The sequence below is a fragment of the Mytilus galloprovincialis genome, chromosome 7 (assembly GCF_965363235.1).
Source record: "Mytilus galloprovincialis chromosome 7, xbMytGall1.hap1.1, whole genome shotgun sequence".
Taxonomy (NCBI): domain Eukaryota; kingdom Metazoa; phylum Mollusca; class Bivalvia; order Mytilida; family Mytilidae; genus Mytilus; species Mytilus galloprovincialis.
The window spans coordinates 33,470,799-33,490,061 of NC_134844.1; the positions used below are offsets into that span (position 1 = coordinate 33,470,799).

The 19,263-nt window shown below is 31.2% G+C and overlaps 1 protein-coding gene across 1 annotated transcript in view; it reads left to right on the forward strand.

Annotated features, from left to right (window-relative positions):
* Positions 1 to 5,782: 5,782 nt before the first annotated feature.
* Positions 5,783 to 19,263, forward strand: part of LOC143082819 (MOB kinase activator 2-like) — a 47,196-nt gene continuing 33,715 nt past the window's right edge. Inside the window, exon 1 of the mRNA XM_076258689.1 lies at positions 5,783 to 5,927. Coding sequence (XP_076114804.1) covers positions 5,911 to 5,927 — 17 coding nt within the window. The 5' untranslated portion in view covers positions 5,783 to 5,910. The remainder of the gene's footprint in view (positions 5,928 to 19,263) is intronic.

Below are 19,263 nucleotides of genomic sequence, written 5' to 3' on the forward strand. Positions count from 1 at the left end.
CAGCGCAAGAACGCAGCAGAGCAAAAGTCGGCCTTGAACACTTTCTGCTGACTGCGGTTCAAATTTACTTCAGAGTTAATTTCTGTTAGATTTGTGTTATGTGAGTATTGTTATGTGTTTACTTTTCTACATTGGTTAGAGGTAAAGTGGGAGGGTTGAGATCTCATAAACATGTTTAACCCCGCCGCAATTTTGCGCCTGTCTTAAGTCAGGAGCCTCTGGTCTTTGTTAGTCTTGTATGATTTTTAATTTTAGTTTCTTATGTATAATTCGGAATTCAGTATGACGTCCATTATCACTGAACTAGTATACACATTTTGTAAGGGGCCAGCTGAAGGACGCCTCCGGGTGCGGGAGTTTCTCGCTACATTGAAGACCCATTGGTGGCCTTCGGCTATTGTCTGCTCTATGGTCGGGTTGTTGTCGCTTTGACACATTCCCCATTTCCTTTCTCAATTTTAATTTAGACCTTCAATCACATAAGAAGGTATACGGTTTTATCAGTCTACAATTAAGAACTATTTACATCTGAGACTGCTACGTTATAGTAGTCTCAGTTTACATATACTTTGTTTATATATAGCAAATTGTCACACTCAGAAGAGCTTTTTTCCATTTAAATTAAGCCTTTTTCAATGGTCTGAAAATGTGATTGCCACATCAAAGGAGTATCAAATCTCAAATTATACAATTTATAAAGAATTGTATAGAACATGCAATATAAAAAAGAAGATGTGGTATGATTGCCAATGAGACAACTATCCACAAAAGACCAAAATGACACAGACATTCATGAACAACTATAGGTCACCGTACGGCCTTCAACAATGAGCAAAGCCCATACCGCATAGTCAGCTATAAAAGGCCCCGATAAGACAATGTAAAACAATTCAAACGAAAAAACTAACGGCCTTATTTATGTAAAAAAAAAAATGAACAAAAAACAAATATGTAACACATAAACAAACGACAATCACTGAATTACAGGCTCCTGACTTGGGACAGGCACATACATAAATAATGTGGCGGGGTTAAACATGTTAGCGGGACCCCAACCCTCGCCCTAACCTGGGACAGTGGTATAACAGTACAACATCAGAAGCATATTTGTTCAATGCAAAAAAAAAAAATGGATAATTAATTAAGAAAAATAATATGCAATGCCTATCCAGACACTCATTTACTGATTTCTCTGTGAAATTAAAAAAAAAAACTGAAGTCCCAATTTCAGATATTATCTAATGAAACCAGGAGGCTAGCTCCACGAATGCTACTGTCAACGCTACTGTTACATGTCCCTTGTTTTCAAATGTTTAGGTTTTATCATTTGTAATGATAGTTAATTGTACTTTCGACTCACTGTTTTCATTCTCTTCATTTTTGTAGCTGGACCTCAACTACTTTATTTCCAAAAGTAAAGTTTCTTTGCGTGCGACGCCTTCTTTGGTTTGGCTGTTCCTCATGCGAACTTTGCAATATATCTAATAGAAATGGCAATCGTTTGAACAAAATTTTTATTTGAAGTTTGGGTGCAAACAAATTTTTTTAAGTTGATTACAAGAAAGATTTACAATGAAGAATTGATTTATGGATGTGAGTGGCTTAGGTTTCAAGAAAAACATATGATCACTGAAAAGATCGGAATTAACGTGCTAAGTCTTAGGACAGGGTTGTATATCAAGGGGAATAAATCCTACAAACTGTAATTAGATATGATTTATTTTGACATAAGAAAAAACGAGTAAATTCTGCAAAATAATAAATTAATCCAACAACTTATATGACGAAAGGAAAGAGTCTTGCTACTGTTAAATATATTCCAGCATTTTAAGAGAGATTCGTGTACAAGCGACTTCTGCAATTCAAGGATAATGCGATGTGGTTCCCTCGACTTGAATGACATTCAAAACTATGCAAGTCAGATGGTCCAATACTTCATCTTACTGTTTTGGTGTGTATTTTTTGTTATTTGGACAAGTTTGAATTGATAACATTTCGTTGATAATTTCTGCTAAATTCATAATATACATATTTTTTTAACACTTGAGCGATCAATAAAACAGCTGAAGTAATATCAGAGAGCCGCCCGGTCTCAAATCGATGTATGATCTTGACGTCAAAGTATCAAAACAAATCTGATACAAGTCACGGTGTACATATTGATGTTCAATATAGGATTTAATCATTTTCACCTAGGTTTGTGTCATTTTGGTCTCTAAGTATATATGTTTAGTTATATCAAGAATTTGTATAGTATTACTATACAATCCTTGGTGATATTTTTTACTTCGATTATGCTGCATAAATATACTTTTTTTTTTATTGTTGAAGGCCATAGGGTGACCTATAATTGTTTAAAAGTACTAAGACATTCAGGGCCGTAATTTGCCTGTAAGAGCAGGCAATTTATTATCGCCGAGCGGAGCGCGTCAAAATTTTTTTGGACCCATTCCATGCAGAAAAGGATATTTTTTCGGGCCTTTTCCTTGTATGCAATGTATTTCCCAAGAATACACGACTTGTTAATTTTTTGTTACATTTCAATAAATATGCACCTGGAATATATTAAAATAGTAATAAACCAGAGTTAGATTACGTGTCCCGGTAGAACAAGATTTGTTTTCGCTTTATCCTGCTTTATGACACTTTACAAGCTATTTTTACTTAAGTTTAAGGAAAGTTTTGCAAAGACTTAAAATGAAAGCCCCCTGAAGTTGGTCATTTTTTGTGGTTTATCCAGCTTATTTGGCTGTCCAAATCGAACTAATTTTGACTTTGTTTCAAAGACACAATTTTCAAACATTAAAATGAAAATGCATACTCAATAACTCAAATTTTCAGTCAGTAAACTGAAAACCTACCTTTTATATAAAACAAATTTTGGTTTTGAAAAATATCTAACATTGATCAAGAATTTTGAACTTAGAAGAAGTTTTACTAAATTACGTGTATCTTCTCATAGATTACAAATAGAATTAGGTAGATATCAGGGTATTCCCCGAATTAACAGAATATGTAATAAATGTTCTTCCAATACTGTCGAAGATGAGGCTCATTTTCTATTTGATTGTAACAAATTTGAGGTTGATAGAAATTTTATGTTAGCTAGTATTGCACAATATAATTCTTATTTTAATCATATGAACAGTCAAAGCAAAATTATCTGGTTATTTAGTGTAGAAAATGTTGAGTTACTTAAAATAATATGTAATTTTATATACAAACATCTTCCTTAGTGAAGATTAGTTAAAGGAAATCTATGTGTGTATATACATTTGATTGGACATAGAAAATTATATTCATCTGAATATCACAAACATACTAGCCGATTAAAAAAAAAAATAATTGTTAAGATATATTATCTATTCAAATGTTCTCTTATATCCTTGAGGCATCGTCCCCTGGTATCAACTGCATTCAAGTTACCTATGATGCTTCCTTGTTTGCTTTTGATACAGGTAGGAAAGAGACATTTACACACATTTTACATGCCTATGGCCCATAAGGTATCGCCCCCTGGTGTCAGCTGCCTTTAGGAAACCATAATGCTTTCCTATTTGCTGCTGACACAGGATGAGTCATGGACATGTTTAATTTCTACTTTCTTTTTGGCTAATTATTATGTATTTAATTGATCCAACTTTTTGTGTACTATACATATGTGGATATCTATTTTTCTTTTTTTCTTTTTGGGCTGCTTGTTTGTTATCTATATCAACCACACTTGCAATAAAATGCATTAGTATTAAAAAAAAAACATACTATAGATTCTTTATCTACGTATTCTTTAAGAACTTAAATAGTTCTCGTTTAACTTTTTTTTTTTTTTTATTATCTCATTGTTTGTATTGTATTATGAAAAAATTATTGATGTTGTAATGTTTATGCCCTTTGGGGCCCATAATTGGAAATAAAAAATATCTTATCTTATCATAATTTTATCTATGAAGTTCAAATTATTAAAACGTAACAATGTTTGTATACACCAAAAAGTTTTATTCTGGCTTTGTCAAATGGTAAGGTGATTTTTTCTGACTGGACGAATCCCATCTTTTTAACACTTCTATATATATGCATTCAATATTGCCAACATTGTAACTTCTATGTATGCAGATGCAATAGTATTTGGTGGGAAAATTTTATGTGTGCAAAGGAGTTGAGTTGGATACCGACTGTTCAGATCTAAATATTGAACAAACCTGCATGCCATTATGATTAACCACCTTGTTGTTTTGACTAACAACCAGTGCTATAAAAATAATGCATGATTTTAACCATTTTTTCTTTTCAGTGTTTTTTTTCTACATTTATTTTTTTTGTCAGACCGCAATAGGAGGCGACTGCCTACATGCCTCTATGTAATTTACGGCCCAGACATTGAGTCTCTATTGGAGAAATCATACAGATGACTTATGTAAAGTCATGAACGGCAAAGACAATCTGCCAACCCCGAAATAGCAAATCAAACAAAAGTAAAAGGACTGATACAGTCAAATAAACAAATAGACAACCAAAGACAACTCGTTCTTGTAACTTCATATCTTTAGGGCTGTGGGTCTTCACTTTCAAGTTTGGAATTCCTTTACAATAGGGCTATGACTTAATTTGCTTTAATGGTTAAGATAAGTGAATAACCATATACAGTCTACTTTGAAATATAGAACTCTAATTTCGTTATACTCCATATAGAGTTAACGAAATTAGAGTTCTATATTCTAATTAGACTGATAAAATTCCACGAGATCATCCATTCACGTACCTGTTACTTCAACTTTATTTTTCTAATATTTTCATTGGTTCCTTTTTCATTGGATTTATTTTTAAAAGTTCTCTTTTGATTGGTTTGGTTTCGTTTCTCTTTTGTTTGACACTTATAAAAAGATGAGTTTATTATAGGCCTCTTCTCTGAAAGTTCTCATGTAGTTTGGTACCATACGAAGTTATCTATATAAAATAAGAAAATGTGGTGTGATTGCCGCTGATACACTAACGTGACAGATCTGCTTTTTCCCACCAGGGACTTTCAATACTAACTTTAGTATAGAAAGTCTCTTGTCATACTGGTCGAATAAAGTGATTTTTCTCCATTTTAAATGGAATTCAGTAAGATATTTAAAGTATTTTTCTGTATGAGAAATACATTTTGGAGATTTTTCTCTGTCAGTTAAAATCTGAAGAAATATGTCATTTCATATATCATATCACTGTGAAATCTATTATCACTGCGGATATCTTTGACAACTAAAGTCGGAAACTGAATGCCTCCGGAGTCACAACAAAGAAATGATTCCGGTTATAAAAACTTAATCATATAACTTGATGCCCAGTTACAGGAGGCTGAAACTTCTATAACCAAAATTAAATCATATATTGTATCATATGTCTCTGCATTGAACTTCTAATGCTAAATGCAAGCTATAAAGTTTGCCCCATCATTTATATCAGCATTGGTTATATAAAACTATCTATCAACATTATTTGAGTGCTGATCATATTTCGAATTTCTGTTAATTACATTTCTCGCCCGCTCGTACATGAGGTTATTTACCATAGTGGGCCTCTTTTCAATAGAGTTGTCTTCTCTTTCAACTTTCAGTTTCGCTTTCACCTTTGTCAAGAAAAGTAAAATATCTTCCGTTTAAAACTATATTTTGTAATATTAAAGAAGCAATCTAACGCTAAGCAGTTTTTCCTAATGCTGATTTACAACTGTGCCTGTTTTTACTGCATAAATCTTTTTTTTTTATATCTGATAAACAAAGTCTCCTGTGCGCACTTAATCGCGCGCAAGGTATTATGAAAATCGCCATATTGGTATGTTGTTTTGGTTGACACTAAGAAGATTGTGAAAGAAAGACATTTATTGAAAGTGACAAACTGGAGAAGATACCCGAATATTTAAGGGACACTATGGATTGGTTTATGGGGTAGGTTTGTTCAAATATTGACATTGAACGCATCCTGACGAGAGGCTAAAATAGAACAGCAAACTGATGAAGCGTTCTAGATCTGCAGCCAATAACAAAAGAGCCGGCTTTTTATCTTATTTTTTTTACCTTGAAACATGTGTAATGATTAAAAATAATCAACATTCTTCAGTCAGATGATGTTAGATAATCATTTGTGTATCCTTCTTCGAGTTGAACAAAATCCATGATGATTTTAAATTTAAAGAAATATATCTGGTGTGATAAAGTAATTATTTTATCAAATAATTCATCTTTGGAATTAAAAAGCTGAACTCTCAAATGACTAGTTGTATTGGTCTTAATCCTATTGTTTGGTCCCATAATTTCTGCAAGGTTGCTAGCTTTCAAAGTTTAGGTTCTAGCAGCTGAAAATTATATGATTACATATATTTGAAAGTTATCCTCTATATGTAAATGCTCTTTTGTTCCGACGTTGGTAAGTTCCGGGCGGAAAGAACTGACTAGCTGAAAGGTTCCGGAGGAACTTATTAACTAGTTACTTTGTTCTTCCTCTGGTTTAAAAGTTCCACCAGAACAAAGTGACTAGTTGAAAAGTTCCAACAGAACAAATCAACTAGTTAGAAAGTTCCTTTTTGCCAAATTAGTCAAAACCGGAACTAACAAACTAGCCCAAAAGTTCCAACGGAACTTATCAACCAGTCACAAAGTTCCATTTGGTGAATTGATGCAAAGTAAAAGCGCAACATATTATATTTGAACCTTTCAAAGGGGAACCAAGATACGGATTACAAAAGTCAAAAGGAACTTATCAACCAGTTACAAAGTTACATTTGGAGAATTGATGCAAAGTAAAATAACGTAATAAGTTCTAATTTATTGTTATACATTAATCTGAAATTGATATTTTTCAAAAGTACCCACATGAGGAGGGGGTATTTTTCCGTCTCTTCAGGGTACTATGAATACTAAATTTGAATGATAATGCAACTTATTCCGTTTTATGTGAGCTATGCAATACAACTTAAATTTTGCTAACTAGTTGTTCTGTTCAGCCAGAACTATTCAACTAGTATATTGTTCCGGGACTTTTCAACTAGCTCCTTTTTTCCGGAACTTTTCAACTGCACTCGGAATAAAACAACTAGTTGGAAAGTTCCGTCGGAACGAAATAACTAGTTGAAAAGTTCCGCCGGAACAAAATAACTGACGGAACATAGTGGCTGTTACATATAGAGTATCATCTACTGATCTAGTCAAAGTATACTTATATGAGGTTAATTAGATTGTCTAGATCTTCATTAAGAAGTATATTAACAGACTTCTTACATACATGTAAAATTCACATACAGGTTTAAAAAAAATCTTATTTGTCCTAATGTCAGAATTGACATAAAAATCAATAGGGTTTACAGCAGACTATTTAGTGGTATTAAAAGTATGGTACTTGTTCACCTTTTCATATTAAACAAAACTTGAATTTCCTGGGTAAAATATTTAGATGTTATTATTATGAAGTTTGAATAAGATATATATGAATAACATGTACAATTATATAAACAGCAAGATGATGTATTTCAATTCACGAACATGATGAATTTAGAAGTACATTGTATTTCATAAAGGTTTCATAAACTTCTTGCATTAGTAAAAATGAATGTACAATGAAATAAGCCTAACTACTGAACATTTATGCTGAGGCCAAATAAAAAAGTATGTGTGGTTCCAGTTACATCTGAAAAAAAGTTAGGGTCGGAAGGTAGGAATTTTTTTTTATTTTATGTTTTATTTTTACATTGAGTCTATGGGAGCAACATTCAGACTTTAACAGTGCTTAATGAAAAAAGACAATAAAATCTTTAGGGTAGGCTATTTTTGAGGGCGAAAAAGTAGGGAAGGTAGGGTTACTGGAACCACACATATATTTTTATTTGGCCTGATCCAGGAGAGTTATGTCCCTTGGTCACTTTTAATGAGATGTTGAAGGTTTGTTAATGATTTCAATAGATATACATATACTTTACAGTTATTGATACTGTTCAAGGATATGCCCTTTATTATCATCATTGACATTTTTTTTTCATTTTGTCGTGAGAAAAGTTGACATTGACTCAAAAGTGAATCATAAATTTACAACAAATAGTTGCAAATAGATTTGGATCAAGTGAAAGTCTTTGGTCAAGGTAGTTTTTGATGAAGTTGAAGTCCAATCACCCTGAAACTTAGTACACATGTTCCCTATGAAATGGTCTTTTTAATTTAAATGCCAGATTAAAGTTTTGACCCCAATTTCAAGGTCCACTGAACATAGAAAATGATAACGCAAGTGGGGCATCCTTGTACAAAAAAATGAAATATGGACACATTCTTGTATCTTGTAATTTCTATGACAAAATGTGCAGGTAAATATACCACCAAAAGTTTGTGGTTCTCAGCTGTAGCATTTTACCATTAGGAAAGTTTTACCTTCTTGTTTTATTCTCAAAAATCAAGTGTTTACAATTCAAGTAATAATGATGCATATATAGGGGCATGACTGTTTCCAACACAAACAAGCTAATTTCTTGCTTTGCTGTCGTACTCCTATTGACATCTTACTTTATTTTTCTTGTATCTTTTTAACAAGATATTACAGACATGTCAGTTGTAAATATCAGCCTACAATGCTGAGCTACAATACCACATTAAATGCATTTATTTAAATGGCTGGATAATATTACAAAAAGAATTTCAACAAGGGAAGCATGCTGATTTCTACTGTGTTTGTTCAGAAATGTCAAATTATGAAGATGTCTTGCTTGGAATTAAACTTGAGGATGGTTTGTTTTTATAAAACATATTTTTATTTTAGCTCTCATTTCTGACTATACACCTATAATACCAATCAATACTCTTCATATGTTACTTTCTTTTAACTGTGAAAACTATGAATTTTGCTAAACATGCTAAACAGATGTGATTTCATCATTTCAAGTGGACATTTTTTATGTGAAGACATTTTTCTTTTTTTCGATCACATCATCAAATAGTACTTTGGATAAATATATGATCTAAATAAATTAGATATAAAATGAGACTTTTTAATCCATAGTATCAAGAAAATCAGATTCATTTAGAAATTATTCATTGACATTTCTTGATGCCAATATTTTGATAATGAAAAGTTGATCCTAAATTAGCATTAGATCACACAGATTTGGTCTATTCAATATTTGAAGGGAGAGATGTTGAACAATTACCAATCAGATGACAATCCACCAAAGATCAAAAAGAAGATATGATAGAGAATGACAACTCATTTTCCATGTATGAATGCATTTGTGTGTATAGCTACATGCACATGTATATGCATACTTTTCACTTTTGAAATTTTAGAATTTACATTTCCTTTCCTGTTATGGTACATGTAGCTAATGAACATTGGTGTTATTGCTAAACATAAAGGATGCATGAAAACTCTTTACAGCAAAAAATTATCAAGATTTTAGATATTCAAAAATTCAAATGACTGTTTATTGGAGTTATTGCCCTTAAAGCTACTTTGTACTAATTATTTGCATATTTTTTCGAAAAACCTTTACCTTCAAAAGGTCTGAAATTTAAACCAAACTTAACTTTAGTTAAGAGGAACACAACATAGTTTGTATGGGTTTTTTGAGAATTATATTCCAGTTTGTCTGTCTACATGTAGTTAGTAAAAATTTAGCATATATATGGTTAAAATGCAAGTCTAATATCTTGCAAACTGTTTAGGATAGAAGGAAAAATCTATAGCTAAGTGAGGCACAAATATGGAAGGTTAAGATATACTGCTAACCAACTAAAATTGTCTGGTGGTTATTAAAGTTGTGAATTTAAGTGTGTTTTTTTTTGAAAAATTATGAGTAGAGAACAACTATCAAAAGCCAAGTTGATAAACAAGCACCTTGGATCTTGAGATTAACATTTCACTGGTAATTATTATTTTTTTATAAAGAGGGCCATTTGATTGTTAATTGAGGAGATGGGCTTGGAAGATTGAGGATTATTTGCAAAAAATATTTTTACAAAAGTACTTGTGTATGAACTACCTTGAATTTAAAGAAAATATCTGTACACTTTATAAAGTTGGTATTATGTAATAATAAGACTCATTTCCCAATAAACATGATTCACCAGTTTCACAAGAAACAGAAATTATATTACCAATTTGTTGATGTCATACATGTCATAAACACTGGGGTCAAATATTATCAATAATTTAGTGATTTTATCATGAAATATCAGAGTGCAGTATTCATGGTATTCACCAGCCAAAAATAAACAGAATTTTCATCGAACCTGGTATTGGTCTGATAAAAAAAGGCCTGAAGGGTTAATTCTCCCTATAGTATGATGCATCCTGAAGTCAAATTTGTTTAAAATCATTTTACCTGGATGAAATATGGTGTATGTTTTGGAAAATTATGCTGTAGGTACTGAATTCTACTGATGCAATATAAAGATAACATGTAATTTTCATATTGTCAGTTAAAAGATATCCGTTGTTCTGAGCTCTGACCAAATTAAAACTTATTTCTTTTCCATTTTGTATTTCTTCAACTACCCTCACTCTCTCTGTAGGAGTAAGGGCTATGTCTTTGTTTGTCTGTTTCAAAACCAAACTTTCTGTCACACTTGTCTACAGTACTCCTTAACAGAATGACTTTAAATTTGGTCTGCTACTTTTCAGTGAAGAGTTGTTATGTGTAAGTACTGTCCGACACATAAGTTTAAGTTTTTATTTTCCAGAGAATTGCTTTTATATTTGCAGATAATATTAGAATTATGATAAATCATTATTAACAATTTGAAATTATTTTGACATATACACCTGTTGTTTGATGTATTTGTCAAAATGGTCACCTGGGTTTATATAATATACATGTATGATGTACATGTATAGGAGCAAAGCTGTAACATGTGTCCAAGTCAAAATAAAAGTTTCATATACACACATACACAAAAGGAAATAAAGAGAACAGAATCACACACAATGCATGTGTCAGATCCTACATATTAATTTTTTTATTCTTTTATGCTGACTTGGTAAAACCATGAAATCAAGTACATGTATACACAAAAATATAATTATTTCTCAATCCATGAAAATTGAGATCCATGAAAATAAATGATTACTCCATAGGCTTTTTACATCCAAAGGCTGCTTATTTTTTGACATCCCCTCTTTTTTCAAAATTATGAATCCACATCTGATTTGACTTCATGAAATTAAAAGGAACAGTGTCAGTACTATGTCACCTTGAACTTTACACCAGCCTTTGCATTGCTGCAAGGTCAATCACTCTTTTATTGGTTAATTCAATTTATCTTCTTAAGGATGGTGCATACTTGTTTTCCTTCTGAGGTACTCTTTCAATGTATGATCTATCTATCTTGTCCTGGATATTAAATGCTGATATGGATTGGAATATTCTAAACATTGGCATGTATATCATCTGAGACGCAAGAAATCCTGCTTATTAAGGCACATAATTTTCTTTGATGTCTACTGGCATTAGTAAGATATTGACTAATCCATACATGGTATTGTTATTATCCTGTGTTGACATCTTAATGACATGTACCTTGGGAATTTGTTTTATTTATTTTCAAGTATTGAATTGTTTGCAATCATATGAAGTGCAGGAAATCCTTGTATTGTGATAGAAATGATATTGCTTCAAATGGTTATATCTAATTGTTAGATGCATAAACAGGTTTTTTATATAAAAAAAAACCAATTATATGCATTTAGTTCTGTCCTATACCAAATGTTTTTGAGTGTATGTAGGCTTAAGTCCAAATTGTTTCAAAAGTTTTCATTGGCAAGCGCCTGTAAAGGAAAATTCTGGTTAAAGGTCAACAACAATAGCAGGTTCCCATCCAGGATTTTCAAAAAAGGAGGGCCCCATAATACTGGCCCCCTCTTAAATCCTTCTCTGAATACTGTAAATTCAGAAATTATTGTGTGCATTTACTATTGCGATTATGTCATTTTAGACTAAAATGCAATTTTAATTTTGCGACATTGAAAAAAATCCTGTTTAATTTAAATATTAATTTCAAAATGCGAGTTTCAATTATTGCGATTATAAACCTGTTGCATTTTTCACAATAATAAAAAACATCACAATAATTTCTGAATTTACAGTACATAGAATAAGTAGATACCATGTATATATGTTGTACATTATAAAGCAAACTGAAAATATTGATTTGCAAACTTTTGTCTAATATAAGTTTCCTTACAGATTCAGCCAAGATTGCTTACATTCAGACATTTAACTTTATTTAATGTAGTCAGCAAATTCCTTTTTCACTTCCTTGGTGGTTCCATTGTAATACATGTATTCTGCGATCTTTAAATCAGTAAATGGTCTGGTGCTTTTCTTTTATTGTGTTGTGTGAAGTAAAGACATCCAAATGTGTAAGAACTTGGGCATTCAAAGCTTTTTCAATGTATTAAATCTCTTTGTCTTCTTAAATCTGTTCTTTATATCAATCAATATTACCAAATGGGTTTCAAAATGAAATATCTATATAGCTGATACAAACTTAATCAAGAGAAGTGAAACAATATTGAAGAAATACCAGAACAATACAAAGGGTACCTAAACACATTAGTAAGATGTAGATATAAAAGCTCAACATAATGTATTGTAAATATTTGTGGAAAGTTAATTTTGAAGGTTTGGTAGCAATGATGAAACTGTAGCAGAGGGGACATTAAGTTTAACCCTTGTCTGTCTGTACATCCTTCAGTACATCCCAAAATTTGTTTTCTTTCTCTAAGTTTAGTATGCCTCAACCAAATACCATGAAACTTATGCACAATGCTTATTACCACAAAACACAGAACAAGGATGAATTTTTGGTAGCATCACTTACTGTTCTAAAGTTTTGCCCTTTTACAAATGGAAAATTTGCTGAATCATTTTTGTTGTTGTCTAATTAATGTTTGTCTCAACCAAATGATATGAAACTTTTATACAACGCTTATATTATTTCCACAAAACTTAGATCAAGTACAAATTTGGGTAGATTCAATTTACTCTTCTTGAGTTATGTCCCTTTATAATGTAATATGCAAGAGAGGCATCATCTGTGTCCCATGGACATACTGTACGGCGGGTTATTTTTCGTGGGTGTAAAATTTCGCAATTTACATGGAATAAGGTATACAAAACATTTTGGTGGATTCAAAACTTATATCAATACCTTTTCATGTGCACTTTTAAATTGATGGAATTTATTTTGGCGATTTTGTTCTATCTGTGAAAATTAGCGAAAATTTACACCCAGCGAAAATAACCTGCTATACAATATTCCCTGTTTACTTTATTTTTCATTAGATCAAATACCTTGCATTTGCATTTAATAAAAAAGATTCTAACTTATTTTTATACTCAGATAATGGAAGTTTGGATCTATTCTATGTAGAAGCAGAGACACAATACATTGTATGTCTCAGGAAGAAGTTAACATATTTATTTACTTCTTCAAAAGTACACCAGATTAGTCAATAATAAAATTGGTTAAGCTTTTCAAGTTACACGACCTCTAAACCAGCTATAACTGGAATTTTTTCCTACTTATGAATTCAGGACCCACTGGCAATTCAGTTGGTGTTTATTTTTAATACGTACCTTATTTCATGCCTTATGATTATATTTATGTTTTATTTGACCTTAACACTCAACTAACTCAAGTTAACCACAAATCATTTATATACAAATGAAAGATGAAAATTGACTGACAAAACCTATTTAAGATAGAAATAAACAAATTCAATATTGTACCCCCAAAAATGAAAACCTGGACTTAGTTTTATTGTGTTATTTCCCCACCCCCTTCTTAGAATTCTAAATCACATCTGTTTAAGACTCTTTGTTGACCTTTTAGATGTGTTATCTGGTACAATGCATCCTCAAGTTGTTGTCTAGATGTGATATATATCCAATTTCTTATTATTTTAAAGAAAGTGCTGAGTCATTGGTACATTGACAGTATTATGGAATTGAAATTGAGCTTTAAAACACCAACACATTCCAGATTGTTCAATACTGTATATGCAAATAAGATCTCTATACAAAAATAAAGGACGAACTACAATCAGATATTAATTTTTAATTCAATTGTTTTCCAGAATCTGCAATTTTACAAAATTTACAAGTCTAATTCTTCCTTATTTTGAAAATAATGTTTTCTAAAAATTCTAATGCAATAAGGAAGACTTGCAAGTTATTTTAACAGTTTTTTGTTGTTTATAGATTTTTGATTGAAGTAAAATCAAAGCTAAAAATTTCAGTTAATATGAAATTTTCAGTCCATCATACTGTAAACAAAAATATTCCATTCATCCAAACAGTCAAATCACATTGTATATTTAACATTTGTAAATGAAATTATTCTATTCAGAATAACATACAATTGTTTGATCTGTGAATTAGCTTAATTGAATGGTTAAGATATACTAAGATTTTGAATATCTTTCCATGTAGTTATCAGCAGGTGTTCGCATGTAAAAAAGTTAATTTCCTCTTCTTATAAACAGAATCTGTGTGGTGCAAATTAAATAAATTGGTAAGTCTCACAGCAGCAGTGGTTTTATATAACCAAATTTATTTTGTTATGTTCAAAGTTCCTATATCCTGCTTGTATAAACTTTACTTATGCATAAGATTAACTAAACGGAATAATTCACTTTAGGCCCTCCCTGTATTTGAGGTAAACAGACAGAAGGTCACAGGACATAAAGTCACAAATTTTGTAGGACAAAAAGTCACAGGACATAAGTCACAGGACATAAGTCACAAATTTCGTAGGACAAAAAGTCACAAATAATATGTTGACAACTGTTTGAATTTGTAAGAGAAATATCTTGAAATATTTACTCTTTAATACATATATTCATATTAAAGTTTAGGAAAAGTGTCATCATACTTGAAAAATAAAGATTTATTTAGTTTTAATCGTGAAAAAGAAAGATTTCTTGGCACCATGAAGCCATTTAAGTGCCAAGCAACCTTTGACATTTTTTTTTAACAATTATTTAATCATCTTTGATTTTGATATTTTTTTGATAAATTTTGTGTACAAAGTTGATTTATATACAATAGTTAAAGAAAAATGCCAAAATATTTTTGCAGAAATAGGCATTTTTTATTCAAAGAAAATAATCAGAAAAAATGAATTGTGACTTTTTGTCCATGACTTATGACAGGACATCAAATGTTACCCTTAAACGTCTGTCTTATAATGGGCTTTTAATCCTTCCATCCCATTTTTTATACAACTGCAAAAAAAAATTTGCGTCATATAATGCTATCATATTGTCTGTGTCGTCGTCTGTGTCGTCGTCCGAAGACGCATTTAGTGTCCGGACAATAACTTAAGTTTGAGTAAATGAATCTCTATAAATTTTTACAAGAAGGTTCAATACCACTAAAGGAAGGTTGGGATTGATTGTGGGGTTGATTGTCCCAATAGTTTAGGAATTATGGACCAAAAAGGAAGCCCAAAATAAGCATTTTGTAGTTTTCAAACAAAAACCTATGTTTAAGTGCACTTATCTCTCTGAAATTATACCACAAGTTTCCATGCCATGAAGGAATGGTTAGTATTGACTTTTGGGATGATGGCTCAATTTTTTTGGAATTAGGGGCAAAAAAAACGTGAAAAACTAGGTTTTATCTGGTCAATAGACATTTAAGACAATTTAAAAACAGTGAAAGGGAGGTAATTCAAAAACATTTAACATACAAATTTGGGTATGATTGGATTTACCTCCCTTACACTACTTGTAAATTATATATAAAGAAATGTTGGGTTTTGGACTAATTGCATAAAGGGGTGGGGGTAGTAGTGTGCACTTTAATTTTTTGCTAAATTTCTCAAAAAGAGAATTTGCGGAGCACCTGGTTCAAAGCTTAAACTTGGGTATTTGTGTCCTCCACATTCTACAAATCTTTTATCTGAAATATTTTCAAGGATAGCCTACAGATGGTAACTATACAAAGAACAACTCCTTTTAACACAAATTTTGTTAGATTGATTTTAAAAAAGATACATAGATATAATTTGTTCAAAACATTTTATAAAATTTGTTACAAAGGTGTGAAAAATGACTGATTTCAGAAACGCATTCATTGACATGAATAAATTGGTTGCCATTCTGATATATATCTATTTACATTTTACAACCCATGTGAAACTTAAGTTATTTTTTTTAAATATGAATACAATAGATATAGAAAAGTGTCTCTTTACTGTAGGTACATGTACTTTCTAAATTTGTTACATTAATCATCAATTGAAATAAAAAATATCTTTTCACCTATCGAAAAACCATAAACTTTTCATGTTTTAGTCTACTAACATGACTAAGATATATATGATACTGTAAATTAAGAAATTATTGCAAGGATTTTATTAATATGAATAATACGACTGGGTAGGTATTGCAATAATAATAATTTGAATCCCAATGCAATATCTGATACATATAACTGCATCTTGATTTTCATGAAATTGCAATATTTAATTTAAATGCTAATTTCTGAATTAGCAGTAAATGTGAGTGTTTTGTCAAACTAAAAGAATTGAGCTGAGTTTGTAACTTGGTGATCTGTACAAACTGAGAGAACAAAGCTTAGTCTGTGACTTTATGATCTGTGCAATAGTTATTGATCTGATTATTGGATTCTACATTGTACTGTTATAAAGTGACATAAACATCACTTCCTATAATTAAGTGTCTTTTTCTTAAATATTTGATACTTTTGTCAAAATTGCACAATTTAGTTTGTTTATAGAACCACAAATATCCTTCCAACTTTTCACTGACTAGAGGGTAAGCACATCTAGTTCAATGCAGAGTAGAACATATCTGCAGGCACAATGGTGAAGCTTTTTTTAGAGCATGTATGCATTGTATCAACCAAGAATTTTCATTGTATTGAATGAGGTCTTTCTGCAAACCTCAGGCTTCTTATCAAAATCAAGATTTCCCGAAAGAATGAACCTGCAATCCGATGATAGCATTATACAGTTTGTTCATAAATTTTGACCCAAAAAGTTGATTTGAAACCAAACATCTGAATCTTTGTTTAAAGCAATTTGGATGGTTCATTACTATATAAAGTGATTGCTATGCGTTCCTTTCTGTATAAAGTGATTACTATGTGGGTGGATAATGATAAGAAATCTACAAGACATCTGTTATCCATATATATATAATTCAGTATTACAAGATACCAGTAATTGGTTTTATGCTATGGTGACCACACACTGGATATTGACATACATTTGATTTGCACAACCAGTTATAGTATTTTACAGATATTGTGATTTTAAGATGAATGTGTTATTGAATTTTACCAAGTTTTAAGGTTTAACAAGATATAATTAAAATCCAATTTCCACTTTCCTGTAAGGTATTTGCTCATTGTCAAAGGCTGCAAGATTTCTTTACAGTTGATTACAGGTATATACACCTCATTTGGACTCTGATGGATAGTTGTTATACTTTATTTGTATATTTATCTGACAGCAAGATATATCACAATTTAATAAATATTTCTTAGAGTTATTTCCCTTGAAATGAGAAGATCTACATATATGCGGTATATATTTGTTATATATACAAGATGAATGAACATTTTCATTTTTTTTAAGGTGTTGATCATAAAATATCATTTCAGTGCATCCTGATTGGATGATATTTATCATTGCTATAAATAGAAAGTATAAATACAAATGCTTCCTTATAAGAATTGATTTTAGATTATAACTGCAGTCTTATTTCTAAGATATGAGCATGTTGACATTTTATTTTTGTTTGTTTTCCTGTACAGAGAGTAATAAACAATTGGCCTTCAAACCCAAGTTTCTTTGAGTAATTGTGATCCATAAATCTAAAGCATTTGTTTAAGGTGTGGTAGTGTTGGTTTTGGCTAGCAACAGTTCAATAAAGTCAGTCAATAATATGGTCCAAAAATAAAAATACTGTGTTTATTCATAAATTACTGTTTATGGTTGTAAATGTTATTTTCATTAACACCATAAGTAAACAAAGCAATTGGTCAGTGTCTATGGATTCAAGAGTTATATTTGATACAAGGGAACTTCAAGTTGTTCAAAGGTCATTTGATGAGAAATTTATGAGAATCTTATCTTGTTTTGTGTGAAAACTGGCATATATCTTAAAATGATCATAACAGTTTGGTATTTTGGTGACTTGCAAATCCTTGTGAAAAATTTAGAACTATTCAAGTACTTAAGTTGTAGTCCTAAATTAAGGACCAAATGATTTTGCAAGCAGACATGGCTGTTCTGTTGTAAAAAAAGTTAATATTTAAACTAATCATTCACAAAGCATGTAAAAGGTAGTCTGATATCCCATGTTTTAAGTTTAATTTTCTCTTTTAATGATTGATAATAGTTGTTTGATTATAAATGTATAATTTTGACTTTTTATGACAAATTGGTATGATATAAGATTTTGTTGTTTAATATTAACCTTATACTAGAGGACATTTTATCATATATGTTCATATGATAAGATGCAGATTTGTTCTTGTTAAATTTTTGCCAAATTAAATTATTTTGATATAAGTTTAGTGCGATGTCTATTTTCATTGAAGTTTGAACTAGTACACATTTTTAGACAGGGACCACCTGGAGCCTTGTACGGCCTCCAGGTGCCGGATTTTCTCACTAAATTGAAGACCCATTGCTGGCCTTGTGCTGTTTTCTGCTCTTTGGTCAGGTTGTTGTCTCTTTGACACATTCCCCATTTCCATTCTCAATTTTATCTTTACACTGGGTCCTTTGCAGCCAAATGGTCTGATTAGTTCTACAGTTATGACTGGCTGGTCCACCCTTTAGTAAATTCAAACTCTGCTCTTGGCCTCCAAAAATTTAATGACCAAGATTGCAAGTTTTCCTGCTGAAAGTCGGTGGTTCTCTTTTCAGGTGCTCAGTGGCTTACCTTATCACTTATTTGGTCTGGCGCAGCCATGCTGAAGCCAAGTGGTCTGAAAGTGACATTAAACATTAACAATCCATATTAAACTAGACCAAATTAAATATCTAGTTAAATGTGTTACAGTCTGAGTTAATAAAAAAAAGAAAGAGACGATGTTCTTTTAGTGAGATGTATTAGAAGCGTGTTCTTTGTTTTTATGACTAATTATTAACAAGACTAATGTTTATGTTTTACATGGTGACATCATATGTTTACATATGTCCGATCTAACCAGCCCTGTCTTCCTGCAGGCAGGTGTGACACGTAGACTCTCAAGAGAGTACAATG